This window comes from Dendrobium catenatum, unplaced genomic scaffold (genome assembly GCF_001605985.2).
Source record: "Dendrobium catenatum unplaced genomic scaffold, ASM160598v2 fragScaff_scaffold_121, whole genome shotgun sequence".
Lineage (NCBI taxonomy): Eukaryota > Viridiplantae > Streptophyta > Magnoliopsida > Asparagales > Orchidaceae > Dendrobium > Dendrobium catenatum.
The window spans coordinates 193,777-211,769 of NW_021318583.1; the positions used below are offsets into that span (position 1 = coordinate 193,777).

At 36.5% G+C, this 17,993-nt stretch overlaps 1 protein-coding gene across 2 annotated transcripts; it reads right to left on the reverse strand.

The window, feature by feature from the left end:
* Nucleotides 1–10,592: 10,592 nt before the first annotated feature.
* LOC110103914 (oxidation resistance protein 1) lies at nucleotides 10,593–17,648 on the reverse strand. 2 transcript variants are annotated; one of them, XM_020832795.2, is made up of 8 exons: nucleotides 17,387–17,648; nucleotides 15,372–15,874; nucleotides 15,178–15,250; nucleotides 12,459–12,536; nucleotides 12,073–12,136; nucleotides 11,720–11,807; nucleotides 11,279–11,363; nucleotides 10,593–11,202 (listed from the first exon to the last, which is right to left on the reverse strand). In XM_020832795.2, the coding sequence occupies exons 1-8, from the start codon at nucleotides 17,489–17,491 to the stop codon at nucleotides 11,119–11,121; spliced, it is 1,080 nt and encodes a 359-aa protein (XP_020688454.1). In that variant the 5' UTR covers nucleotides 17,492–17,648; the 3' UTR covers nucleotides 10,593–11,118. The 2 variants fall into 2 exon arrangements, with proteins under 2 accessions (XP_020688454.1, XP_028553828.1); XM_028697995.1 differs by having other exon boundaries at nucleotides 15,372–15,900; nucleotides 17,387–17,609.
* Between the last annotated feature and the right edge of the window lie 345 nt (nucleotides 17,649–17,993).

Sequence of the window (17,993 nt, forward strand, 5' to 3'; positions counted from 1 at the left end):
AAATGCCTTGAGCTAATTTGGAAGAATCCTAAAGACTTAGGATAAGATGCTTGAAATTTGGAAGGGTATTTAAGGTGGTTTGACCAAGTGTGGACATGTTGCTTTGGTCAACTTGCATAAACTTTATTGGCCCATGATTTGAAAATATTTAAACCATGGTATGTAATTGATTTAAAGTTTGAAATGGGTTTGATAAGTTAAATGGGTTGAAATAACCCATTTAAAGCCTTAAGGTGCATATGAGTCAACCAGGTTGACCCAAGTGGGTGGGTTTAAAATGCCAATGTTATTGTAATTTGAGAGAGAGAAGCTTCAAGAAGTAGAGAGAGAAAGTTTTTGAATTCTGGTGTTCGCAGTTTTGGTTGCCGGTGATCTTTTCATCGGAATCATGGAGGCTGATGTTCGTCGTTCTTCGACGGATATCTGTAACATGAAGAAATCTGGTGCGACTTCTTTGGAGGAATTGGAGTTTTTGAAATCGAGTCCAGATCTACCAAAAATGGCGTTGAATGCGGAGGATGCGCATTTAAGAAGAGCTAAAGGTTTCTTGGTTATTGACGATGAGGTAGGCAATGTAATTCAAAATGTTCCTGTTGTGGAGGGGAAAGGTAAATCGATTGAGGTGATCGCTGAATCAAAAACTCCGAAATTTTTTAGAAAATTTGATGATCTTGAGGTAGGCATTGATCGTGGAATGTCTTCCTCGGGAATGAACATTTTTGTGCAAGGTTATGGTAAAATTACTGCTAACCAGCATAGTAGAAAGTTTGGTGATAATAAGCATATATCAAAAGAAAATCTGGAAAGCCAGAATTGCTGCAAGCAGAAGGAATTGCGGAACAGATCAATGAAAAGGATGTTAACCAGATGGATGATCTTTTGTCTGAAAATAAATTGGAAAAGCAGATAAGTGACAATGTATGGAATAGAAAACCATACATCAAGTTAAACTTCAAAGAAGACGAAGCAATTTTTACAGAAGATGGTGAGGCAATTCAATTGATCAAGGAAGATGAAAGGAAGAATGCAAACCTATTGGAGAAACCGTTGGTTTGCAAAGTTTTTGGAAAAGACATTAAGCCACAAGAAGTTTCATGGGAACTTAGAAGACAATGGGCTCGATTTGATAATTTCCATTTCACAACTCTAGGAAAAGGGTGGCTCCTGTGCTCGTTCAAAACAGTTGAAGCCTTGGAAGGAGTTCTTATGGGAGGACCTTGGTTTGTGAAGGAGCATATAATTGGAATGGAGAAATGGACACCGGAGTTCTCCCAGTCATCTATGGAAGGTCTGACCTCTCCGATTTGGATGCGAATGCCACAGTTACCTCTTCAATGCTGGGATGAAAAGAACATAGCAAGGATAGCAGCTGCAGTGGGGAAGCCAATGATGCTAGATGGCAATATGTTCAGTTAGGGCAGAAGGGAGTTCGCTAGAATCTGCGTCCGAATCAAGCTGGATCAGAAATTATCGGCTGGAGTATGGGTTGAAAGCCTGGGAGGGAGATTTTTACAGAAATTTGAGTTTGAAAGAATCTCGAATTTCTGCTTTGATTATGGAAAAATCGGCCATATGAAGGAGGAATGTTTGAAGAACAATGCTGTAGAAAACTTGGCTTCTGATAAAAATAAATTGCAGGAATCAAAAATGAGGAAGGCAGAGGATAGTAAGGACAACTACGGCCCTTGGGTGTTGGTGAATAACAAGAGAAGAAATTTCAAAACAGTGTTAAAAAAAAACTAGAGATAGAGAAGCATTGGAGAAAAAGACACAGCAAGGAAAGACTTGGAACATCAAAACTAAGAGGACAAATTTGGAAGAAATAAAAGAAAATATCCAGGATGAATTAAGCATTCCAGTTAATTCTCAGGAATTACAATGTGTTGAAGAAGGAGAAATAATTGAGGAACCAGTGGAGGTTTGTGAAGTAGATAGAGCTGATCAAGAAACAAAGAAGCCTTGGGTATGGAAAAAATGTCTCAGGAAATTTTAGAAGGGAACACAGTAAACAGGAAAGTTATGGAGGTGACGAAATCTAATAATCCTTTTGAAATATTGGGAGAAATTGAAGAAGAAGGAAATACCATTTTAGTGTCTGAAATGGAATCTCGTTCTTTAAACACTTCAGAAGTATTGAGAAAGAAAATCCAGGATAATCAAGGGGAATTGAATCAGATGACCATAAAAACTTCTAGTGGTAAAACAAAATTGGCTAAGGAGATGAAAATGCTTGGTCCCATCAAAGGGAAGACTAGAACGAGAAGAGGAGAGGGAGGAGGAGTAAAGGCTGGGGCCTTAAACCCAAAGTTTGTTTAATGACTTCAATGTTAGTATGGATTGTAGGGGGGGAAGAAAAAAGGTGGCCTCCCACTACCTCAGAAATATGATAAATGAGAATGGTATTTTCTTCATTGGCTTACTAGAAACTAAAATGGAAAATTTAAACAATTTTGATGTTAAAAGGATGGTGGGGAAAGAATGGGATTTCCACAATGTTGCTGTGACTGGAAAATCTGGAGGTTTACTTGTTCTATGGAAGCATAGAACGGCCACTTTCAAAGTTAAGGTAACTTCAAATCAATGCATTATAGGGGAACTTACTACACCTAAATGCAAACCTGTGAATGTTTGTATTGTTTATGGAAATAAAATCTTGTATGAAAGAAGAAAGCTTTGGGAAATGATAGAGAATAATATAAACTGCGAAACGCCTTGTTTAGTTGGAGGAGATTTCAATTTCCTTATCAGTAGTAATGAGAAATTGGGGGGGAAAGTTTTGTTTTCTCCAAAGGCCCACAAGAAATGAAAGAGTTCATGATCAATAATGACTACCATGATATCGATTTCATTGGACCCAAGTACACTTGGTGTAATAACAAAGATGGGAGTGCTAGATTATGTGAGAGATTGGACAGGATGTGACTTAATTCTAAAGCTATTATGGAATTTCCTAATGCTGTGATCAAGCATCTCCAAAGGGTATCCTCGGATCACTGTCCTGTTCTCATACAGCTGGAAGAAAATACTAAGAATTTCAAAAAAGATTTCAGATTTGAAAATTTGTAGTGTTCTTATGAAGCTGCCAATGGTATTATCAAAAAATCTTGGAGGAAGAAGGATTATGATACTGCAAATGATGTTCTTCAAAGAAAAATTAGAAGATCACTCAAAAATCTCTTTTGCTGGAGTAAGAATAAGCTAAAGGAGTTAAATGATAGAAATCAATTGCTGAAAATGGAAATTTCAGTATTCCATAACAAAGAAGCAGAGGAAAGAGGATTGAATCAGGGTGATCTTTTGTTACTGAGAAGCATGGTTACATAATTCAAGACCAATCTGGCGAGAATCGCAACCTGGTGGAAGCAAAGATCTAAATGTCAATGGATGGAGGAAGGCGAAAAAAACACTAGCTATTATCATACGTATGCTTCAGCCAAGAAAAAAAAGCAATAGGATTCTTCAAATTGCTAAAGAGGATGGATCTCTGGTATCTAATCAGGAAGATATTCATGGTATCATGGAAAGTTTTTTCAAACAGAAATGGAGAAAACGACAATGTGATCTTAATAACTGGCCGATTTTCAAAGATTCTGAATGCATACAGGATAATCTGAAGAAGATTTAAGAAGCAGAATTCACTCTGGATGAATTGAAGTTCACTCTTAATAAAATGGGAAAAAATAAATCACCAGGTGCTGATGGGGCTAATGCTTATTTTTTCAAAAATTATTGGAACATTGTAGAGAAGGAAACTTGGAATGCCGTGAATTGTTTCTACAGAACAGGGGAAATGCCGGATCAATGGAAGGAGACGGTTGTGGTGTTAATTCCGAAAATCCAAAATGCTAAAGAATGTTCTAAATACAGACCAATATGCTTGTGTCAAACAATCTACAAGATGGTTGCTGGTATGATCTTGAATAGATTTAAAAACTGCCTACCGAAGGTTATATCTAAATTCCAGGGAGCTTTTATACAGGGGAGAAGCATTTCAGATAACTGCATTATTGTACAAGAGATGGTTAGTAAGATGAGATCTTCGGTTGCTAAGCCAGGTTTTTTTATTCTAAAAATCGACATGGAACAGGCATACGATTGTATGTGCTGGGAAACTCTAGAAAAGGTATTGAAATTGACAGGATTTCCGGAAAGGTTTATAATGCTCATTCTTCAATTTATTTCAAACCCGAAATTCTCCATTGTTATTAATGATAAGAGAATATAATGGATTAATGCACAGTGTGGTTTCAGACAGGGGTGTCCGTTATCACCGAGCCTTTTCATTTTATGTTCAAACCTCCTCTCTAAAGCTATTAGTGAGTACAAAGATCAATTGAGAATGACTCTGGCTACAAATACTGAAACAATTACACACTTACTATATGCGGATGACGTACTGGTAACGGCTAAAGATTTTAGTAGGAATGCAAGAATATTAAAGAAAATTTTCAAAGTTTACTGCAGATGGACAGGGCAGGCGGTGAATTCACAGAAATCCATGGTGATCTTTAGTAACATAGTGTCCAAAAATAGAAGAAGGAAAATAATAAAAAATTTGGAATTTAAGGAAGTCAAGGAGTTAAACTACCTGGGAATTAAAATGGTTCTCATAAGACTGAAAGCTGAAGATTATAAAAGCAATATGGAGAAAGCAATGAACAAGCTAAATTCCTGGGGAGCTAGATGGCTTTCTCTAGCTGGAAGAATTCTTCTTGTTAAAGTGGCTTTTTCGAGCATGATAAACTATCAGGTGACACATTCCCTCATTCCCAAGAGTATTTTACTTAATATTGACAAAATTTGTAGGAATTTCTTGTGGCATAAAGAAAACGGGGAGCAAGGGGTACATTATATTGCTTGGGATACTCTATGCCTTCCTACAGAATTAGGGGGATTTGGAATTCATGGAACTGCGGTAAGTCACGGACCTTTAAGAAGTAGATGTTGCAAACCTATTTTTTATGTCTTATGTTTTGATGATTGACAAACACTATGTCTCTTGGACTACTTGTTGTTTCTAACTTTTCAGGAATCGGAGATCGGACGATCAAGAAGGAGCCAAGTTCAGGATTGCGTAGGTTTACGGTTGAGTCAATCTGTACTTTTGATTTTCACCTTTTTGAGTCTACTTTTAATGGTCAAAGAGATTGATGCTAAGTAACCCTACACACACACACTTGAGGGGCTTAGAATTTCTGTGAAGGGTTAAAAGCTCAATTCAACTATTCTTAATAGAGAGGTTCAAACTCTCAACCTCAAGATTATTACTTAGCTTTGAGATTTGCTCACTCTCGCTAACCAACTGCTTCATTGCTGATAGGAATCTGATCTCCACAGTCAAAAACAACAATAACGAAGAGATAACACAACAAAAATCAGCAAGAAAGAATGATATTATGGGCTAATTTTAATGATATCGACACAATAAACCAAGATACATGTTAATCTACTATTCGAGAGGAAGATCGACTCTCCACAAATCCTATGTGCCGCTAAGAACAACTCCAAAGAAAACTACTCCAAAACACAAAATCATCTAATCAAAATAAAACAGCCTAATTAATCCTAAATAAACCTTTCTAATTCCCTCCGAATCTTAATTCAAATCAGTCCTCTTTCCCTAAATCAACTTTCTTAATTCCCTCTCAAATCCGAATTCCAATCAGCCCTCTTTTCCTAGATTAACTTTCTAATTCCCTCCTAATTTTGAATTCAAATCAGTCCTCTTTCCCTAAATAAACCTTTCAAATTTTCTCCAAATTTTTATTTTCTATGCTAAGTAATTAAAGGTAGAATTAATCCCCTTTAAGGAACTGGAATGTAGTCTTCTTTGGTTTGAATTCAAATCAACCATCTTTCTCTAAATAATTCTCCCAAATCAACTCTCAGGTGCTGCCCCTAACCTCCAGAATTGTCCTCAAGTGCTCCCAACGTTCCACCTCTGACCTACTGTACACCAGGATATCATAAAAAAAAACCAGCACAAATCTCTTGAGATATGGTTGGATCACTCTGTTCATGAGGAACTGGAATGTAGTTGGGGCATTGGTGAGGCCAAAAGGCATCACCAGGAACTCATGATGTTCCTCATACATTCTGAAAGCAGTTTTTGGAACATCCTCCCCACCCATTTCATTTGGATCTGATGTTATCCATACTTCAGATCTATTTTTGTGAAGATAACTGCCCCACACAGTTCATCCAATAGCTTATATATCTCAGGGATGGGAAACTTTTCATGTATAGTCTCCTTATTCAAGGCTTGGTAGTCCACATAGAATCTCCAACTTCTGTCCTTCTTCTTAACCAGTAAGACTGGGTTGAAAAAAGGATTCATACTAGGCCTGATAATCCTTACCTCAAGCATCTCTCTAATCAATTTCTTAATTTCTAAATTTCATCCTTCTGAAATTGAGGGTAACGATATGGTCTGACACTGATGGGTGGCATCATCTCTCTTAGGGTGATGGCATGTTCCTTCTCCCTCGGTGGTGTCAATCATTAAGGTGGTTGAAATACTTCATGGAATTGTTGTATCAGCGGCTGAACTGAAGGAGGAACGTCTTCCTCCTCCTCCAATCTAATCTCCTCTAATCTCTGTAACTCCATCAGGAATCCTCCTACTTCCTATATGGCCTTTATCATGGTTGTGAGGGCCACTATAGCTTTGGATTACCACGCATCTCCCCTGATCACTACTCTTCTTCCCTCCCCCACTAGCTCCATCGTCAGTGCTCCCCAGTTGACCTTGGTATTTCCCAAGGTTTGCAGCCACTTCATCCTCAGGATGATATCCATGCTTCCTAAATCCAATTGGAGAAAACCCTCCCTCACCTAGGAACAATTATTAGGTCCGGACACCGGATGTAGCTCTACATCCGGAGGCCAATAAAATGTCGCCACGTGCTCTTACTCTTTACCGCGCGGCCCGACGACCCAACCCGGACCGGAACCCGGTATTGCTATGTTCGGGTATTATTATGTATTGCTTGACAATAACGATAAATACCGCTCTGTCAAGACCAATACCTAGCAATACCGAGCAATACTGAGCAATACCTCAATACCTAGCAATACTGAGCAATACCTCTGATGCCGCTGTTTGATTGTGGAGATCCAACATATTCTTCACCATGTCTCGTAGGTCAGAGAATTGGTCTTCCATGGAGGAAATTCTGCCCTCCACTGTTGCTTTGATTGGCTCATCTCCCCCTTAAGACGTTCTTCCAAAGCATCAACTTTCCTGGCCGCCCATGATACTCGGATCTTTGTTAGACTCAAAAATCTGAATTTCAACCCAAAAAATAACAAAAACAGAATGATTATAAAAAATTGCTGCAGGAATCAACCCAAATCAGCCCTCGAATACTTGCTCTGATATCAATTTGATAGGTAACACCTGTAGGAATCAAGGAAAACTTATCAATGATTGATTTCAGAGATTTGTCAACACAAATTTGAAAGAAATCCAAAGGAAATAGCACAAACAACATAGTAATTGATGAACAAACAAAGAACATAACAAGATTCAATTGATCCTCAATTCAAGAGGACCTATCTCTCCCAATTCTCTAGACGCTGCTAGAGCCCAAGCATCAAGACTAAAGAATAGAAATTACTTAATAATAAGATACCCCTAACCCTCTCCTCTCTATTTAAAGCATAGAAAAAATAACCCAAATTACTAAACAATCCCTCCTAAATCAAATCATGCCTAAAACAACCCTTCCACGTTAATTAGGTTGCGAGCAGCTCTTCAAGCTTGACTAGAGTTCGAACTCGAGTTAGGCCTGACTCGACTCTGTTGACCCTTATACATCAAATCACGTGCAAAAGGGGCTAAACAGGTGAAATAAGCAACGCGTGCGTTGATACGACACGTCACTTGATGGGCAAAATGACCTTTGACTGCCAAACGGATTGCGTCGTTGCAATCAGAACATCGAATTCGTCTAAGTCGAGACCGCTCGTTGTCAAATCAGACAAGACCGATCCAAATGGCACTGCATGTAAACGGTTATGACCGGGGCCCTCTGAACTGGGTGGTTTGCCGCCAAATGACATCACTAAATTGCGGTTATGGACAAAGCCCGTATGCTCCCCAATGACATTAAATACTTGAGATATGAATCAATATGATATAATCAATAGTACATAAAGCCTTCTATCAGTTAAGGTTGATTCAAATTTGTCCTCTTAGACAAACAACCACCCCAGTTCTATAAGGTACTCTTGGACGAAGCAACCCATGATTACCGACAAGGATCCTTCTGTCAGGTTGGGTCGACTACCCCCTCTAACTAAGTAGACCAGGGACCACGATGGCCCGGGATGATGGAACCATGGGATCTTAATCGGGTCCATCATCCATTCCCGCACCATCTACTTTAAGTGCAAGATGATGAAATTTCTAATTTTAAATATCAATTCTTCAAACACCCAAATTCATGTTGCTATTATATGCCAGATAACACATATATTTACATATATGATTGACGACTAGCCTTAATTGAAAGTTCTGTCTCGTTATCGGAAGGGATAATTAACTATAGGGGCTTTGTGCCTATAGGAAACCAAAACTCATATCATAAAGTCCTCGCCTTCAACATCTTCAGTTTTTTCGCAGAATTTTATTTGAGAAGAATTTAAATTGGTCCATTAGCTTCTCATATGTGAGTTATCGATGCAAAAGTTTAACCATAGCGTCATCTTTAGATACCGGCATCCTTGTTTCTATCCACCTCATTCCAAGTAGAAGTGAAACATTTTGGTATGAAGATGTCAAAACCGTCAATATATTATTGTTTACATGGAACTTGAACTTTTACTCCATTTGGTCAAAGTCCTCGAAACCTAATGTAGAAAAATACCATGCTGACTTTTAACAGGCTGAATATGTTCTTATGTGACGGTTTTCTGATTTTTAACAGGCCTTGGAGGCGCTTAATCAGCAGGAAGAGAATAAGAAGTTATGCTTGAGGAGGACACAAACAGGTCCCTGGTAGAAGTAACAGGGGTAAGTGAAAAACTAACATGGACAATCTCATTCTACCCTGTAAATTTCTACAAGTAAACGTGAATCCTTCTATAAATTAGGGATCAAGAGTGCAGTGTTGTAGATTAAGTTTGTTTGCCTTCGTCTTAATTTTGTCCTTTGTTGCTGCTGCTTCATTTCCTGATTTGAAGCTGTAGCAGTTCATCTGCTGCTTTAGTTCCCTATTATTTGAACTTGCAATAAGGTCAGGTTGGGGAAATGCATGAATTTTTCAATGTAGATCATCTTTGAGTACATCTGGATTTTTGTCCATCTCCATCAATTCTCTAGTGTATAAATTTGTTTATTGCTGTGATTGATGCATCAGTTTCTTACATGTTGTCGGGCTTTTGTATTTTCTGGATATGTGAGGATATTTGGATAGTGACAGATAAGATTAGAGAGAGTCACGTTAGATGGTTTGGTCATATAAAACAGAGGCCTTTCGATAATCATGTTAGAAGAATAGATGTGTTAGATTTGACCTATATTAACAAAGGTAGACCTAAAAAAACTCGGTTAAAAAATATTATAAATGACATATCTTAATTAGATTTAAATGAGAATTTGACTCTTAAAATGAAGAAAATGAATTCATGTAGCTGACCTCACGTAGTGTGATAAAATCTTGATGTTGTTGGACCCATAATTGTACATCATTCTTTTAGAATTGTTTATATAGACAAGTGAGTTTTGTTTTATAAAGCTTGATTGGGTGCTTAGCTGATTTGTGCCTTATAAAATATTTATGGGGGTGTTAGGTGTAAGGTAAATAAAATGTATATTTTTTTAAATTTTAGATATTTGATAGGCTTCATTTTAAAAGTAGTTTTATTCATGGATGAATTTTGAATTGTCCATTGATGACCATAGCCATCTGTTGCCCATTGCTATATATATATATAGGTTTAAATTTTTCAGTTAAAAAAATCAATACAAAATTATACTTACAACAGAATCAATAAATAATTCAAATTATTCGATTTAATTTAGAATGAGCCAAATTTTAACTTATAGAAATATTTTTCATTAAATCAAAGAATCGTTCCAAATAAACATATAAACATTGCAAATATTAATTTGTCTATCACTTATCTATTTATAATACAATCGGTTTTTTTTATTTAAATTTAAAAGTATTAGTATAATTTAATTTTTTTTATTTAATTAATTTTAGAACAAAATTAAACTAATATCCAAGTTTCAAAGAAAATGCAATATAATATAATTGGTATTTTAACCAAATCAAAACAATAAATCAAAACTTTTTTTTTTGGACGTTAAGGCTAATTAAGATAAACTAACACAAGCATCACCTACGCAAAATTTAGGCTTTGTTTGAGACAGTTTTTTTTATACTTCATAAAGCAGTTTTCTAGTAAAAAATTAAAATTTTTGCTCTCGAAAGCTGCTTTAAGAAGCAAGAAAAAACCATCTCAAACGAAACCCTAAGCCCGAACATCTTGGTTGATAGTCAGTCCCCAACCAACAAATAAAGATGAGCTACATCAATAGATCGAAACTCAATCAAAATCAGAATATTACAATTCAATGCTTCTAAAACTCCAAACTACAAAATTTAATTTATAAAACTGACTTAACTCTTTTGGACAAAGGGTTCTAAAAAGCTTAACAAAAGATCGAACTACTGAGTCCCAACTAGATCAAACTATAAGTTCTGGAAGGGCAAAATCATAACCCTTATATATTGTCTGAAGACTCAAGAAGGTATTAGCTTCTATGTCCTCATGTTTTTCTTCATACTTCACAGAATCACAGTAAGATAAATCTATTATCTTAACAGTCTAGTAACTCTGAATAGCTATATACAGACTAAAATGTTAGATATTTACAATAGCTTCACATAAACCTGCAAAGGTGAATCCGGGTTAGACCCAAACTCGACGATCAGGTTAGCCTTCAAATGCAAGAGAAAAATCCAGTGGGATTAATTTTAAAACTAATAAATTTGCTTTGAGAACAGCACAATATAAAAACCGATTCATTAGATATATATTACACTCATCTCAAAGTAAATTTAATGGCAATAAAACTCGTTCTGACCCGATTTTTCCTGAATCAATTTACCAGCTCCAGATTCCAGGCTTCTCTGTTCGACACAAAGTTATCATCTCTTCATATTTGGAAGGATAAACGAAGCCCCATAACTGCGTATAATTATACAAAAATGTATGAATATTATTTTTATAGTAAGAAAAGAATGAAAATATTTGAATTGGTTACCTCAACATGCTTCACTTTGAAGTCCTGAGAATGTGCAAGGCATGGATTGCCGAAGGTCTCTGATTGATAACTTGAACCATTCAACCTTCCAAATAAAGAAAAAGATAATTAAGATTAAAGCTTAGCTTGGGACAGCTTTCTTTTGGTTTCTTAAAGCAGTTTCTTAATACAAAAATTAAAAATTTTGTATTGAAAAACTGTTTTAAGAAGCAGGTAGAAAGTCGTCTCAAACGAAGCCTAATATTCAAGTATGAGCTTTCTATAAACAGCTTTTTGGCAATAGTGAAAATACAAAAAATATCTATATAAATGGGGGTTGAATTCAATGCATGAAGCTTCAGTCAACATAGGTTAGGAGGGAGGAGAATTTTTTGTGAGTAAAACTTGTGACCTAAAAAGGATACTTTGGAAACAAATTTAAGAAAAGAAGATGAAGCTCACAAGTCAACATCCAAGTACAGTGCAAAGTGACCGCCTCCACCCATAGCCAAGTAATCCGGAGAGCAGAGAGTGTAATAATGATTAGCACCTGAAATTTAGGCATTTAGATTTATTTTCCAGGAACTGAACAGATTTTTAGGAAGCTGGGATAAACAATGACTTCCTGGTAAATTGAAATGTTCAATTTTTGGAGGACAAAGTAATGCGTTTCATTTGAGGAATCAAAACATAATTTCATTTGATTGGAAAAAAACTACATAAAAAATTGGCAGACAAATGAAGCAATTTAGGAAAGAGCAACTCATTACATTTTAAATCTGAAGTAAACATGAAGAGAAGGATACTCTGACTACCTGTAGGGCGAAAGATGACAGGGCTGTCATAAATATTTGTGAAAACGAAGCTACTATTCGTCCCCTGCTTGAGTAACAAACAAACGAAAAAAAATGTGACTTCAGCGAGAAAAGGGAATGGAATTACGTCAAGTCTATGATTTATTATTCTGTGCGGAGTCCGGAGGGCGTTCGGAGACCAATAAAAATATGCCACGTCACCTCAAAAATGCACCGTGCTTGATACCGAGCGTGTAACCGGACAGGAGAACCGTCCGGTGTCCGCACAGAATAATAGCTCCAAGTCTACAGCTGATGGTCCGCGTTATTCTAATAATCAAATGAAAAAAGAACTTGATCTTTCCTTACAAGGTATGCAGAATAAATAAATGTAATGTGCCAGCCACCTGGTATTTTTTATTAGTTGGTCGTAATGGTGCTTCGGCTAAACCACCAAACACAGCTCCTTTCTCATCCCCAACAACCTAAGAAGAACCCACGAATAAAAAACAGCATCAACATTGATTAAGCTCATACGTGAGATGCAGATTCATTGTAAAAATAAAATAAAATTCCTTCAATAGAGCATCAATGAGTATGTGCGCATAATTAGGCGATAGTAATGAAATAGTATTAATAGCATATGGGCGAAGTATGCATTTGCACATGATGTCATAACATTCGAAATGCATTTTAATAAATCGATATGCAAATAACAGATCCCAATTCTATGCAGCGAAGACACAGATTTATGTGCTTCTATAAAATCAAAACGGTGTAATTTGAGGTCCTGCACCCATAAATTTATATTTGGGATGAAGAGATTCACATATTTATAAGCTTCTATACAAATAATAATGCAAACAAAATTAAAACAACGGTTATTACAATCAACAATAAGTAGAATCACCCCCCCCCTCCTCTCTCTCTCTCTCTCTCTCTCTCTCTAATAATATTAGAGCCCAACAAATATATATTCAGGATGGAGAGATTTAAAAAACCCAGGATTCGGGCAATTCTATTATTTAAAAAGATAGATGCGTTATCCCATCTATCTCAATTTGCTGCACTAACAAGCATTTGCTCATTGCATGTTGGCCACATTGGTGCGGGTTTGGCCACTGGTGGGGAGCCCTGAAACATCGATGACCCTTCATGAAGCATGCTGACAAGCAAGGTGCGCGCCACCTCCACAACCTCCTAACACCTCATAAGAAATATAATCTCATATAAACTTGCGCTACCTACAATACTCTCACATTTAACTTCGAATTTCATGTGGGCTCCGAAAATTCAGTCCTGGCCTCCCCGTTATTTTTCAGAGGAGTTTTAACGGATTAAGTTCCGGGGTAAATTTTGAAAAAGCAAATTGGATTTGTAGATAAGACACTACCCAGAGATTTCGCCCTCATTTTGCGAGGACTTTATGATCTGAGATGTTGGGCAGCAGTTTTCCTGGAGCTTTGGAAGGGATTTGGGAAGGAAAAATCAGCCAACAGCTATGGGGAATTTCGGCCAGCAAGGAGGGGAAGTGTTTGAATTAATTCCTTACTTAGGAGTAGTGGATTTGGAAGGAATTAAAGGGGTGGGGAAGATTAATCAAAAACTAACATTTAATTTCAGTTTTGATTAAATTAGGAGGGAATAGACTTGAATTTTGAATTTCAAGTCATAGGCATTAATGCCTTGAATGGGGGAATTAATGGAGGGGAGCCAAGAGGGGAGGAGGCCGGCGGTTTTGGAAGGGAGAGGGGAGTTTCAAAACCAATTCTGAAATAAATTTCAGAATTTGAAATTTTAGGAGAGAAAAATCATTTGAAATTAATTTCAATTTCAAATAAGGTGGGGCATTAAATGAGCAATCAATAGGGAGATTCCCTCAAGGGGGCCGGCGGCATGTTGAGAGGGGGAGATTAATGGGAAGAGGGGGGAGAGGGTTTCCAATTTGGAGTGATGATGTGGAAATAGAAATTAAAGACTCCAATTTAAATTAATTTGAAATTGGAATTTATCATGGAAACTTTCCTAAATTGGAATTCCAAATTCTGAAAGAATTTAAAATTTGAAATTCAAATTTCAAATTTGAAACTTGCGGAGAGATGGGTTGGACGGGTGTGGGAAAGTCGGCAGCAACGTGGCCGGTCGATGCCGTGGGAGTGGCCGGCGGCTGGCTTCCAAGGAGGTGGCGGCAAAGGCTAGGCTCGGTTTCAACCCAAGGATTTTGAATGGCTTTTCTTGTGGTGGAGGGCTTTATGATAAGACACTACCGTAAACCTTCCTCGTTTGATCCTTGATGTAACCCAACCAAAATAGGAAAATACATGGTCAAACCATCATGTGTTTAAACACAAGTAATAGCTCCTGCATACATATCTTTAATGATTTGAATATAAGTGTTATTAACTCCTTTCTTTTCAAGAACTCTCCATAGCACTTCTCTTAGAACTTTATCATATGCTTTTTCTAAATCAATAAATATCATATGTAGATCCTCCTTATTTTCTCTATATTTCTCCATCAAACTTCTTAATAAATGTATGGCTTCCATAGTCGACCTACCCGGCATGAATTCAAATTGATTTCTTTTTGAAAGATGTTATACAATAATATATTTCATGTGCTTTGGCATTTTTTGCCACCAATTCTAAATCAATCATTGCCATGAACATAGTTTAACCAGCCATTATATGTTTTTTGTAGTTTCAACAGACACTATAAAACTATAATTCTACCATCTTGCTGAAATTTAAAAATCTTCCTCTAGTTTCACTTTCAAAACCTAGGAAACAACAAGGAAAAAAGTAACCATAAACAATGCAGTCATTCAACCTAAAAGGAAAACCACTTTGCAATCCTTCAACCCCATTCAACAAGTTGTAATTTTTAAAACCTAGGTCATGGAACCTACCAAATGTAGAAGGAAACCTAAACCAAAACATCATTTTTGAACTTTTAATGTGGCACAATTTGCGTAACTCAGCTACCTTTTAATTCTTTTTTATTTTGTTTAAGTATTATGGGATAAGTAACACCATCATGCAGTTCTACGTGCTGGAAACTATGAAGGTGAATGCAATCTGTTAGATACAAAAAGGTAAAACAAATTATAAGTAAAAGCATCTTTACCAATAGACAGTAACCAGGGCAAAGCAAGCTTTTCCTATACATGGTTGATAGTGATATCCCGTGCCTCCAAGTACTACAACAGAACATGAAAACTTCAATATCATTTTATGCAGGGATAATCAGGTTAGAACTTGGTTTGTGAAGTACAGATGGCAAATCAATACATAATAGCAAAATTTGATATGCATACTCACCTATAAAGCAACACCCAATTCCTCCCTTGAGCCACTGCAGGCAGTGAAAAATAAAGAAAGCTTCTCAATTCTTCCGACATAAGTGATGATGGCTCAGAAATACCCGGTAATTTAAACTTTGGCCTCTTGTCATCTGAAATTTTTTTTAACTCTTGTCCAACAAGTTCTAAATCATTTGTTGGAGCATCATCAGCTTTTGGCTCTGAGATCTGTCTATATCCACCATACAGCGCTATTTTTTGAATGGCTTTTCCAACAGATTGTTTGCCTCTTGAAAGCAGACCTTTCTTCACACTATGATCCTTTATTACTGATTCCGAAACCGTTTCAATTTCTCCCTTCCCTGCTTGTTGCTCCTTTGATCCTTCAGCGACATGGCCATGAGGGTCTGTAGAAGAGAGAAATGAGACTAGGAAAGCTGTAAAAGATGAAGTGTCAGGTCCATCTGGCAGCTCAAAATCCTTTTCTGAATCCATCTTTGGACTTGTCATCCCTGGTTCATCCTGAATATCAATAAGCCAGATGTTTCCTATGAGTCACGAAAAGTCTCTCAGACTCAATTTTTTGCCTCAAATATCACAAATTCTCTCATACTTAATTTTTGTATTTGACAACATTCTTTGCATAATATGAGGAAAAAGAAATAAAGAAATCACTGACATCAAAATGTTCTATAGCAAAATTTGTCAGATCGGATTTGTAAATGCAGAGAATGTAAGGTAAATTGAAGTTGACCTGTAATAGTTGCAAAAACATGAAAAAAAAATAAAAATAAATAAAAACCCTTGACGCAAGACAACTCACTATGTATGCTTCCTTCTAAATCTCCTCACATACGAAAAAATTCTAAAGCTTAAAAATGGATATTCATGAAAAAGGAAATAAAGGTTTAAGATGACAAAAAAGGTTTTTCATAGCTTCAAAATTGGTTGAAAGCAAGTGTATAGTGACCCTATGCTTTGTCAGTTAAAAGTGAAAATTAACAGACTTTGGTGAACGTAATGATGGCTACAACAACATACACATTACTTCATAGGAAATGTTGCAAAGCGAGCAAAACCAAGGGATATTCATACATAGGAAGGATAAAAAGATCTTGAAAGAAGAAAATGTTTATTAGCTTGCATAATTGTATAGAATGACGGTACAACCAGCTACAAAAAACTGTCTTAAGAGGCAGTGATGGCTGTACCAGTCATTGTTGAAGAAATCAAGTTGTGAAACACTGAATCTAAGGAACTTCAAGAATAGAATTTCCTATTTTTGCTTTGTCTTCATACGAAAACCAAGCAAAACCAAAAGTGAGCGTTCACAACATGATTTCAAAGAAATACCATCCTTAGAAGGTACTGCTTCGTTGAAAAAGCAGGAGGCGTCATAACATGGATATGTATTTCAAGATTGAATTTCTCATCACCCTACCATTTCTTTATTCGAAGTTAATTAACAAAAAATAAAGCTACGTTTAGCATCCTATAATGACAAACTTGAAAAGTTTAAATAAATTTGACTGACATAAAACATTTTCATATTTATAATGCAACTAAAATAAACGAGTAAAGCTAAAACCGGTCTTAATCTCGACTCATTTATATCTAACAAGCCCAGTCTTTCATAAATGCATCGTCATTCACCAAATCCCCGCCCAGCATTTCTCAAAATCACAATCATACACGCCAATATGAACAGGTTATCACGACCCCAAATCAAAAACTCCAACCTAGAAATTGAGAACTTATCACAAAACCCCAACCTATTCCACCTCACAAACTAGAATTACCATGAACATATTCAGAGTCGACAAAGAGATTAAAAAAAAAGTCAAGAAGAAAATCCAGATGAAAAAGACGCACGATGATCAAATTTAATAATTAAATAAAAAATAATCATTGCAAGCAGCTCAATTTTGAAACGTTATAGAAACAGGAACCAATCTGAAATAAAATGTCTTCTGCAGGCAAAAATCAGCAATTAAGCAATATAAAACGGAGGAAAGGGCGATAGGAAATACTGACTGTTGGCTCTGAGGATCGGTCGGAGATTGGATTGAAGATAACGGTGGTGAAGTCGGAAACCAAGTGAGCCGCCTTCCTGCGCAGAGAAGATGGCAAGTAACCCATTGTGTTGATCCTCCCCTGCCAACAGAGAGGCGCTTCTACCGTCGTATAGATTGATCGAAGCTGATTTCTTCACCGTCCTTTGGTTTCCTTTGTGGCCTTCGGCCCTCCTTCCTCTTCATCGCCGAACTCATTTCCCTCTTATTTTTACCCGCGTGCCCTTTTTCCCCGTGCCCTTTTTTTTTTTTTTTTTTTTTGCATTGAGCAAAAAGAGAGGATTGATTCGGAAAATGAGATGATTATTCGACGCGATCACGACCGTCGAATCGTGTACCCTCTCGTGAATATTTGTACCGAATAAAATTGGGATTTTATATTAAATGAGTTTGAGATTAAATTTAACCTGACTTAGTTCGTAAGATTATTGAGCCATTTGATTAATTTTTAAATTATATTTAAAAATTAATTTAAATTAACATTATATATTATAATTAATTTTATATTAAAAATAAAAAGCCTTTAAAATTATTATTTTTAATTTAAATTTGAAAATTGAAGCTCAATA

What these genes read in the sequence shown, in the direction of transcription:
- LOC110103914 (XM_020832795.2), bottom strand. Translation starts at nt 17,491, where the DNA reads ATGGGTTACTTGCCATCTTCTCTGCGCAGGAAGGCGGCTCACTTGGTT. An exon ending in ACCGATCCTCAGAGCCAACA is followed by an intron (nt 15,875 to 17,386) that starts GTCAGTATTTCC and finishes ATTGATATTCAG; the next exon opens with GATGAACCAGGGATGACAAG. An exon ending in GCCCTGGTTACTGTCTATTG is followed by an intron (nt 12,537 to 15,177) that starts GTAAAGATGCTT and finishes GGTTCTTCTTAG; the next exon opens with GTTGTTGGGGATGAGAAAGG.